Here is a 12344-nt window from a genome sequence, read left to right on the forward strand (position 1 = left end):
GTTGTTGTTGTTGAGTGAGAGAGTAGTGCATGCCATTAAAGTGACACTGGGGTACAAATATATGAAGCCTAATATATCCATTATGACTGCCTGTCTGGTAAGGGTACACCAGGCACATGCATCACAACCATATGTGCACAACATGGTGATCTCATAACAAGATAAACAGCACATCATTGAAATCTCAAAGCAATGAGATAATGCATGATTAATTCAAAACAATTGGAATGAATAAGTAATCTGATTGGTAAAGAGTTAACCATCCAAATGTACGATCTGACTTGCAACTATAATGATAAATAAGTGGTGGAGAAATTCTAGCAAGATCCACAAGAAGTGAAATTTGGCAAACATAATGAAAAAGATGTATTTATAATTCAAGCTGAATTGGAATGCAAAAATTGTATCAGATGCTCCTGAAACTTGGAAGTGAACTGTTGCTAAATATGACTTGGAATAAAAAAAAAAGCAAACTAGTAACAGGGGAGTATAATTAGAATTTTCAAAACAACACAAACTATTTACAGCAAATATAATACACAGTGCAAGCTATCAAGAGCTATAAACTAGAATTTACTAGCGGGGATATAATATAACCAGTTTAATTTTATTCTCATCAAAAAAACAATAATAGTGGATTATAAATGAAGCTAAAACTCCAAGTTTTACCAGCCAGGTGCAAATATAAGCAGGGTTAACGAACTTTTAATTATGACAATAAAAATTAAATTCAAATCACTCGTGAAGAACTAAGCTTTGAAAATAAAATACTATCTTGAAAAATTTTAAATCCTGAATATTGCAGAATTTAAAGCACAGATAAGAGAAGTGTTCTCACATTAAACCTTAATCATTATAATTAGAGGCAAGGTTCAGGAATTAACAGGTGCATTTGAAGATTAACTGGTGCATTTGAAGAATAACAAGAGCTGTCAGAATTCTTTGTATGAAAGAAAAAAGTTAAGAATCCATATAAATAAAGATGCTTTAATTAGTTGTGATGAAAGAAGAGATCTGAAACAAAATCTTTATGAAAACAAAACTGCAGGAATTGGCCAAGAGGAAAGTTTTAGAAAAAGGAAATGTGGGCAGGAAAAGATATGTACATAGGTTAACAAAAGATGTGAAGAAACAGAAAGAATCCACAGAGAAAATAAAATAAGAAAACATATCGAATGGTTAAAGAGCTAACCAAAGAATGGATACCTAAAAATAAAGTTGTCGATGACAACCTGCTAAGCAAGCTAAATGAAGTAAAGGAGATAGAAATAATACTTTGAAGAATGTTGCAGACATAAACTGGAGATAGATAGCAACATGTTAAAAGAATTAAGCAAAGAAACTTCCTTTGATGTACAGGAGAAAGAAATCATTTCAGAAGTTACACAAATAATCAGGAAAGTAAATATATCACCTGGAACAGGTAATATTGTATAATGTAGAACTGTTAAAGTAGGAAGATGAACATATCGCTGAATATTCTTTGTATAATTTGTTAATTTGTTTTACAGCTACGGCTGTGAGGTTATGAAGCTCACTTTGTAACCATATTTTCAGGTTCAGTTCCACTGCATGGCACCTTGGGTCTTGACTATAGCAGTGGCCCGATCAGTGCATTATGATTTTTGTAGATGGAAACTGTGTGGCAATTCATTGTGTGTGTACACATGTGCACGTGTTTATTTGTGTTTGTTCTCACTATCACTTGAAAACTGGAGTTTATTTGTTTTGCCTAAACCATTCAAAGTTGTGCCCCAGTATGACTGAAAAGACAGTATTTCATGTGCTGGAGAATGGCCCATGAAATGGACTGAATCAAATTTTATACAATAACCAGAGAAGGGAAACATCAAAAAGTGTGAAAACAATCATAAAACTAGTTTAATTAACCATCAGAGTAAGGTTTTGCTCTATGTTTCCCTTGCTTGAATGAAACCAACAATAAAAAATTATACTAAAATTCTACTCAGAGAAACACAGATGGGAGAAATTGACATGGAGAGAAATTGAGGTTTATTATGAGAAAATATAACACCAGCTTATCAATAGTACATGTTATATTAACATGGGAAAAGTTTACAAGTGACTGGTTTGTCAGGTTCAGAAAAGGGTGCATTTTCACTATTCTGCTGCAATGTGTTTCTGGAATACATGAGAGAACTACTTGAATCTTTTTAAAGGAAATATTAAGAAAGGAGGTGAGGAATTTAGTCATCTCTGTTTTTGTCAATGATATTGATTAAGAAGAACATTTTGTATGTAAAAGAAAACAGAAACAAAAAATGATGTAAAAAGCAAGATAACGATAGGAAGGAAGAACAAACACATAGTTGTTCCAATTGAAATAGTAGGAGAGATATTCAAACATGATAAAGTGGGCATTAAAAGATGATGATGATGATGATGACGATGATGACGACAAAAACAACAACAAAAAAATTTGTATTTTTAAATACCATAGTTTCAACTGCACTTTATGAATGGCAATCAGAGGTATTAGGTACCAAAAGGGAAAAAAGGTGATGGTTTTTTAAGTATTTATGTCATTAACCCTCTAGCATTCAGATTACTCTGTCAAATGTAATGCTTATTCATTCAAATCGTTTTGAATTAATCATGCACCATTTTCTAACTTCAAGGTCTTGATGTGATTGTTTATTTTTAGAATGACATTGTAGGGTAGGTGTGATACACCAGATCTAGCCAGTTTGAACATAAAACAGGTAGAATATTTTGGCTGGATACAGTTGGTTTAAATACTAAAGAATTAAGAGAGGATTTGGCAGAATTGTTAATGCATCAGACAAACTATGTTGCAGTAATTACTTATAACCCTTTGCACTAAGCTAACTTTACCTTTAATCTTTCTGAGGTAAATATTTTCTATAACATAAAGTGCCACTCTAGGACCTGAGTCAGTTTGGTATTCCTCTTAAGCATCCTGGATATGAATAGAATTATCATACAAGAAAAGTGGTCAACTTTGCCATCATCCTGTCAGGGTTGATAAAACAAAGAACCTGTCAAGTACTAGAGATGATATAATATTCTTATAAAGCATCCAAGCAGTGAATGGTATTATGATAGAAGGGGAAATTATCAGCTTTGCTGTCATCCTCACAGGATTGATAAAGCAAAGTAGAAATGCAAGGCGGTTGATTTAATATTCATATAAAGTATCCAAAACATGAATGGGAATATAAGAAGGGAGGTCAGCTTTGCCTTTCATTTATTTAGGGGTCAATAAGATAAAGTATCAGTGAAGGATTTAGAAGTGATTTATATTCTTACAGAGCATCCAAGATGTGAATGGAAATATTATAGAAAGATCTCATCAGTCTTAGAGAGCCTACAAAGATCATAGTTATTGTCCCCTTCTCCCAAAATAAACCAGAGAAAAGAATTATCAAAGGCATTTCCTGCGTTTTCACTTAATATCTCTCTCCTATACCTATATGCTTTTCTGTTTTTGTCTCCTGTATCCGGTGACATTTCTCTTAACAATGATCTTACGATAATTCTATATTTGTCTCATAATTTCTTTACAGGTCGTCGGTGGTGAACTGGGAGGATCTTGGTGTGTTTCACGGCTGTGCAGCCTATTCTTATTTCTCTTATGGGTAACATATATATGCATAATTGGTGCCAAAGCATATGATGTCAATATTCTCCCTTGGCTCAACATGTTGTAGCATGTAGAATGCTTTGTCATGACAATAGTGTGGTTGAATAAAAAGCTTGATATACTCCTATCACAGCTTTGAACACAACACTCACAACCAACACAAGAATGAATGAACGAATAAGTAAATAAAAAAAAGTATATAAGTATTTTCGTTAAAACAGTGACACAGTTTGGAAATAAGGAAAGAACATATATATACATATATATACACACACACACATATATATATATACATTAACTATATATATGTATGTGTGTATACATATACGTTTTTATATATAAACAGATATATAGATATATATGTATATATATATCTATATATATACACATATATACACACACACACACACACACATATGCATGTATAATCATATACTTCATGTATATAAATATATGTGTGTATACACATATATGTTTATATATATATATATATATATATATATATATATATATATATATATATGCACATATATATATTTTACATACATGATTATGTGCCTGTAAGTGTGTGCATGTATAAATATATATATATATATATATATATATATATACACACACACAAACACACATCCATATAATCATATACTTCATGTATATAATTATATGTCTGCATGTATATATATTTTACATACATGTTTTTGAGATTCTCTCTCTCTCTCTCTCTCTGTCTGTCTACATATGTGTGTGTGTGTGTGTGTGTGTGTGTGTGTGTGTGTGTGTACACACACACATGCATATAATCAGTAAAGCTATCAGTAGTGTGACTGACTACATGTGAAATATATAACACTATGAAGAAGAAAACCAGAAAATTCCCTATTAAGATAATATTTATGTGGAAAGGCAAAGAAAAAATTGATAACACATTCAAAATGAATATAAACAAAAATACAATGTTTTCCCTTTGTATTTCTATGTGAATATGTGTTTCTGTGTTGACGTATGCGTATAAACATATTTGTTTGATTTTATGAAGGAAATTATCAGAGGCATATGTGGCAGAATTACTAACAAAGATAAATAAATATTTAAATATTTTCAAACAAAAATGTCAAAAGTTATGAAGTCAAAATTGAAAAAAAAAAAAGAAATAAAAGCATAGAAAGGGATGTGAAGATTGATAGGGAGGCACAAAGAGAAGGTATTGAGAAGGAGAGAGAGTGTGGTGGTGGGTGATGTGAGCCAGCTGAGTGGTAAGTTTTAAAATTCCATAGGGCAGAAATGTAACAAAAATCCGGAACATCTATATATATATATATATATATATATATATATATATATATATATATATATATATATATATATATATATGTATATATATATATATATATTGTATGAGCATAATTGATATGTGCTTATAAACATGTATACATTGACATATATATATATATATATATGTATGTGTATACATATCTGCATACATATACACAAGATATGCATAAATATATATATATATATATATATATATATACACACACATAGAAATCTATACATATATACACAACATGTTACCTATTGAAATATAAATGATATATATATATAAACATATATATACACACATTTACATATATATATACATATGTTACTTATGGAGATATAAAGAATTATATATTAGCATATACATATAGACGTGAATATATATATATATACACACATAAATATGTAGACATATATTTATATATACTTACATACACACACACACACACACATATACATCATCATCACATCATCACAGTTTAACATCCGCTTTCCATGCTAGCATGGGTTGGACGATTTGACTGAGGACTGGTGAAACCGGATGGCAACACCAGGCTCCAATCTGATATATATATATATATATATATATATATATATATATATACATATATATATGTGTGTGTGTATGTATGCATTTATGAACACACATAGTATTTCATATATTTGAAGTTTTTGCAAAGAACCTATACTTTCGCTAATTTTATAACTCTTGAGAAACTGAATATTTTCAATCTGTAAACACGGTTGAATGATTTTTAAATATTTCCTTCTGGTTCAAATGTTTGGAAAGAGTTTTGTTCATAACAGTTAAAATAATTTCTCTGCAAAATATATGCCATTTCATAAGAAGAATACTGAAAAATCTATTTGACACAGCAAACTTGCTCAAAGGCAATTCACAGTGTATTTCACACTTGAATATAAACTGATCTTATTAAAATTCTGCATACCAAAACATTGGTCAATCAGGGATTTTGGCAGTGTCCAGCAGAAGATACAAAGTGGCTCAAGGGCCGAGAATTTTGTGCTGTAGCACTTAAACGCTTGACCCTTGAGTCATTCTGTAGATTTTGCTGATGAAAAAAAAAATATGTACGTTCTATTTTGACTTCTATTTTGTATTACCAAAGCATACATGTCTGCATATGTGTGCATGCAACAAACATTTATTGTATAAAATGATTTGATTCTAGTACTATGGTCTCTCTCTCTCTCACACACACACACACACACGTATATATGTATACATATATAGATATAGTTATCAATAAATCTAGGGATATACCAGTGCATGAGAACCCGCAATAACCACTTAGAGTAAAGCACTCTCTTATAATATTATAATATATATAAACATAGTTCAAATTTACAAAAAAAAAACAAAAATCAAAGACAGGTGTAGGAGCAACAAGCAGGTGCATTAGTTTAACACTCAGGAAAAATGGAAAAGTCTTCTACATTTCAAGCCCCTGCCCTTTTTGACAGAAAGGAATAACAGGAAAAAATGGAGAGAGGAAAAAAACTGTGCAGAGTTCAGCAGTCCAACGTGGTGGGATATATATATATATATATATATATATATATATATATATATATATATATATATATATATATATAGGTTTGGTGATACAAATAGCTAAATTCGAACTCAAAATATGAGTAATATATATATACAAATATATATATACTTTTATTAATATTTAGTAGAGGTAAGAAAGTGACTCACGGGCAAAGAGATTTGTGCATTAGCACTTATGAAAGTTTTTGGTATAAGTTTAGTAAGTGCCAACACACGAAACTTTTGACCCTTGTGTTACTTTGTTATTTCTGCTAAATATTGATATATACACGCACATGTATATATATATTTATGCATATACATGTATTCCTGTATGTATATACATATAAATGCATTGATATTATAAACAAATTAACACAACTTTCCCCGTATATATATATATATATATATATGTAATGAAATGTTTATTTTCTAAGATGCCTCAAATTCTTTTACTGATGGATTTTTCTGCTTTCTTGTTTGATTCTTATTTAATTTACAACAATAGATGACTATACTTGTAATGCCTTGATCCAAATATTTCCAATTAAATCACATTTAAATCCTCACAAGCATTTAATTAATAATATATTAAAAAAATTAGTTGTATTTTTGTCAAGCATCATAGAGCAAGTGGAGACACTATCTGCATTGAAACTTTAAACTCAAATCCATAACTTGTTTTATTTTAGTTTTGCTATGCTATTTCCTTTAGGAAAGGTATGAATGATGTAGCTTATAATTCCTTTAGACTAAGGATAATAAAATTTTTATGTTGAAATTTAAAATAATATATTATCAAAGATATTTCACAACAATGATTGTCTTTATGTCTGTGTTTGTCTTCCACCACCAACTGGCAACTGGTATTAGTGTGTTCACATCCCCGTAACTTAGCAGTTTAGCAAAAGGACCAATGGAATAAGTACTAGGTTTTTAAGAAAATAAGAACTGGGATCAATTCATTCAACTAAAAATTCTTCAAGGCAGTGTCCCAGCATGGCCACAGTCTATTGATTGAAACAAGTAAGAGATAAAACGATAATTATGTTCCAACAAATACACTTAGTGAGTGTATAAAAGTCATTTACATGAATATTCATATTCATATACCAACAGACATGTATGTGGAAACAATCAAACATAGCTTGTAAAAATTAAGAGATAGCATTTGTAAAATGATGTTCTATCTGTTTACATTCTATTCACCTAATTTTGCTAAACACTAACATATTCTCATATTAACCAACATTTAACACTAACATATCCTCCAGCTATTCTCTTAGCATGATTCTAAGAACTGAAGTATAAGTTGGACAGCCCTGACAATCATTTACAAGAGGTTGTCAATCATAAATAAGTGACTGGCAGTGCTCCTGCATGGGCATAGCCTTTGTGCTGAAACGTATAAATGAAGACCAAAATAACAGTTCACTACATTGATAAAGATAAATCTTCTAAAGTATATGTATAATTTACATTTTTTTGCCAAACATCCTTCATTAAATAGGAATCATATCAAATAAAATATACCCAAAGTATGTTTTTTTGCTGGTTTGGTACAAAAATATATATAACAATATAACAAAGCTAGTTTATATATGACAATCATGCAAATGCACACATACGCTTTCATTCTTTGCCTAATTTCAGTAATTGAACCGCAGCTATGAGGGTTGGGGAATGCTGTCTTCAGTGGTGAAGTTTTTCATATTAATTCCAATACTTATTTTAGTCTGAGACTAATTTTATTAGTCTTTATTTGTCAAGCTACTCATTTATGGCACACAAGGTAATATAACGAACATAAACACTAGATTTTAGATCAGTGTAAACATAAAAAATCATACACATGTACAAATGTATGCAAATTTGCATACACCAAAAGACAGCCTGAGACTATACCAGAAGTCACTGGAAAATTTCTTTACTTACCCAGGCATGTCCCAGATGTGTGTATATATATATATATATATATATATATATATATATATATATATATATATATATATATACACACATAGACATAAATTCACACATATGTATAGACATACGTACACATATATACATTTAAATACATATATGCATATCTATATCTATCCATCTTTTTCTCTCTCTCTCTCCATATATATATATATATATATATATATACACACACACATATACATACATTTAAATGCATATATGTATACCTATATCCATTTTTCTCTCTGTTCAATTTTTTCATTCTTTCTCCATATTTTTTTCCTCTTAATCCTTTTGTGTCAAAGAGCATCGGCTTGAACTGTCAAAGACTTTTCCATTCTTCCTGACTGTTAAACTAATACACCTGCTTGTTGTTACTTCACCTGTCTCTGTCTTTTGTTTTCTGTAAATTTGAATGATATGTATACACACACACACATACACACAAAAACACACAGATAAATATGAAGCCAACATCACGTGAATTCTTATCAAGTGATCTCTAGAGTAATGAAAAATCCTACTGTAAACACACAAGTAAATGAAACCAATTTTTACAAGTATTGAGTGCGCTCTCTTTTTATGTTTGTATTCTCCAAAAGTACACACACATATATTATCAGATGTAATGCTTTAATCACAAGTGAGTACTTAACAATCACACTTCACTGTATGTGCATTCACATGTGTGAAGAACACAATAGATTTGAGTTTAAAGTACTCAACTATTGACCATAGGATCATGAGTTCAGTCCTTACTGCTTCAATTATGTGTTTATGTGTTGTACTTTTGAGCAAGGTACATAACTTTTTTTACCCCATGTTCCACTCCAACTGCAACATGCAATGTGGAGAGGTTAGCTGTGAAATGGGTGTCCAACTGTAAGAATAAATGTTTCAAAATACGAACCATCCTCTTCATAAATATGAAAATATATTATGTGATTCAGCTAAAAACAAAATATATATATATATATATATATATATATATACTATGTATGTATGTATATATAATCCGAAATGTATAGTATTAACTATCCATCAGGGCTGATCTTACCAATCAGTTTCATGTAAAGAATACGATGGAGTGTTAGATAACAAACCGACTATATATCTTTACGCTCATCAGAGTTTTAAAGAGTTAGCTGCTACGGAAGGGAATATGACGACTGCAATATATATATATATATATATATATATATATACATATACACATATATATACACACACACAAATACATTGATATGCGTATATGTACACGCACATATACATACATATATATCTATATATATACATGTATTGATGTATATATATGTATGTATATGTATGCATGTATGTATATATATATATTTGTATGTATTTGTATGCAAATATATATATATGTATGTATGCATGTATATATATATCTATATCTGTATGTATATTTATATAAATGTATGTATATATATATACACATATATATACATATATATACACATATATATACATATATATACATACATATGCATAAATATATACATATATATATATATATATACACATATATATATATATATATATATATATATACACACATATATATATACACACATACACATATATATATATATATACACACACACATATATATATATATATACCGGAGTAAGCACATAAATGTGCAACAAGTTGGAAAAAAGAGTACTCAAATATCAAAGGTAGAGTAATATGCTTTATTTAAAAGCAGCAGAAATATAACAAAAACTCAGAGTAACAGTTTTTTGTTATATTTCTGCTACTTTTAAATAAAGTATATTCATATATATATATATGTGTGTATGTATATATATACACACACAGTTGGAGAATAGAAGTCACTTCAATACTTATTTATTATTTTGTCAAAATTTTCATCACATGAACAGTAACCTGGTCACTGACAAGATTACACTATATCTAATCTATGACTTTATTGGTTTATATATAATAGAGGTTCCAGAGTTATTTGTTTTATTTTAACCAACAAACTTTCTGATTAAATACAGTGCAATCTTCTCAGTGACCAGAATGCAATTTATGTAAAGAAAATTTTAAATCCAAATAACAAATAGTAACTGTTTAAGTAGAGGTAACAGTGTTTGTGTGGGTTTTTGAATGGCTAACATATATATATACATACATATACATATACACACATATACATATACACATCTATATATATATATATATATATATATATATATATATGTGTTAGTTTAGTGATTTTGATATAATCCCCAATTTGGATTTTATTATTGATGTCGTTTGGTAATTTTTTTTTTTTAATACAACAATGTAAAATATTTTCCATATGTCTAATCTGATTATTTTTTCCCTTCAATATGTGCAAAATAAAGTAATTTGTTATCACTTTCTTTCTTAGCAATTGTTAAGTAGAAAATGGAAGCATTTTTTGTTTTTATAATCAGTCTTCTTTCATTTCTGGGTTGTTGTGTTTTTGGGGGGGTTTTCTTCAATCTATTTCTTTTTTTTTTTAAGTTTGTATCAAAAGGAAAAAAACGGAAAAAAAAATGCAAAAGTACAAATTATTCTACCAAGAAATTGCCATTTACTGTGTATGCTTGAACAAAAACAAGGTTTTCTGTCAGAAACTGTTCCTTAAAATATATGGGAGTCACTTTATATTTGAGTTTTTATGAAATCTTTATGATTCTCGTTCTCTCTCTCTTTCTTTCTCTCCTTTTCTTTCCATAAAGAAAAGTTCTCAATGTAAGATATGTTATCCATTCAACACTGACCAAGGCAATCCACTTTAAACATTGGTTCCTGCTCATGAAAAGGTCAGCAATTTCATCATCTTTAATATTGTGCCTGAGTTGCTTCTCATTAACTTGTAACATATTTATCTTTCTCAAAGCTCCAATGATATGATAAAGCTTGAATTTTGTGATTGAGAAGAGTGTCCATATATTTGATGTTCTGAAAGCAAGTCCATTCAAAATTGATATTTTGGAAGATGTAAAATACAACCTGCTGAAGAAAGTCTACACTCTTGCAATTAACCATTTATTATTTATTCTTTGTGGAAAATGAACTCTGAGTGAAAACTAAAAAAAAAAAAATGGAGAAAACTTTGTATGAACTCAAATATAAAAACTGCATCTTCCTCTTTTGAAGGTCAAATCTGAAGAGAAAAAAGAATTTTTGCTTTATGTTCATGCAAATATAGTATTGTTTCTATCTTCTTTGCTTTTGAAATAAATTGATAAATGAAATGCAAATGTAACTCATAGATTTGTGAGCACCTCAGGAAATGTGTGTGTGTATGTGTGTGTGAGATCTTCCTTAATGGCGCAAGCAGACCAGAAGTTCAGCATAATGGCATGTGGTGTTTGCTACGTGTCTCATCTGTTGATACTGGAGCAGGTCGTGCTCATCCAAAAGTAAACTTTAACACACAATTTTATAAAACGTTGAATATTATATATTTATAATTGTACAACAGATACTATGTTTGAGAGTCAAAGTTGGTCAAGATATTTAGAAATGTTCCAATGTTGAACTGCCAACGTCTTATTGATTTTTGTCGTTGAATTTTAGATTGCCAAATTTATTCCTTGTTTGAAAATAAAAAACAAAATGAAATATTAAAATAAACAAGAAGCTGTGTCTAGGTTGATAATATTGTTGTCACAAATCTTTTGGAATTATGAAATACTAGTTGTAGAGGCACAAGACCTAGGAATAACTGACAAGGAGAGATGTAAGTTTATGTAGTATTTATACTTTAATATAAGGCATTAGCAATATAAGTGAGATGAAATAAATAAAAGAAATCAAACTGTGTTGCAGACTTGTCGTATGTGAAGTCTATGATGCCCTTTGCCTCAATGTCCATTA

At 29.5% G+C, this 12344-nt stretch overlaps 1 protein-coding gene across 5 annotated transcripts in view; it reads left to right on the forward strand.

Annotated features, from left to right (window-relative positions):
- Positions 1-3788, forward strand: part of LOC106880178 (sodium/calcium exchanger 2) — a 193255-nt gene extending 189467 nt beyond the window's left edge. For all 5 annotated transcript variants that reach the window (XM_089360764.1, XM_089360762.1, XM_089360765.1 and 2 more), the window contains one exon: positions 3549-3788. In XM_089360764.1, coding sequence (XP_089216890.1) covers positions 3549-3692 — 144 coding nt within the window. In that variant the 3' untranslated portion in view covers positions 3693-3788. The remainder of the gene's footprint in view (positions 1-3548) is intronic.
- Positions 3789-12344: the final 8556 nt, after the last annotated feature.

Source organism: Octopus bimaculoides, chromosome 12 (assembly GCF_046866305.1).
Source record: "Octopus bimaculoides isolate indiv1 chromosome 12, ASM4686630v1, whole genome shotgun sequence".
In the NCBI taxonomy this organism is placed as follows: domain Eukaryota; kingdom Metazoa; phylum Mollusca; class Cephalopoda; order Octopoda; family Octopodidae; genus Octopus; species Octopus bimaculoides.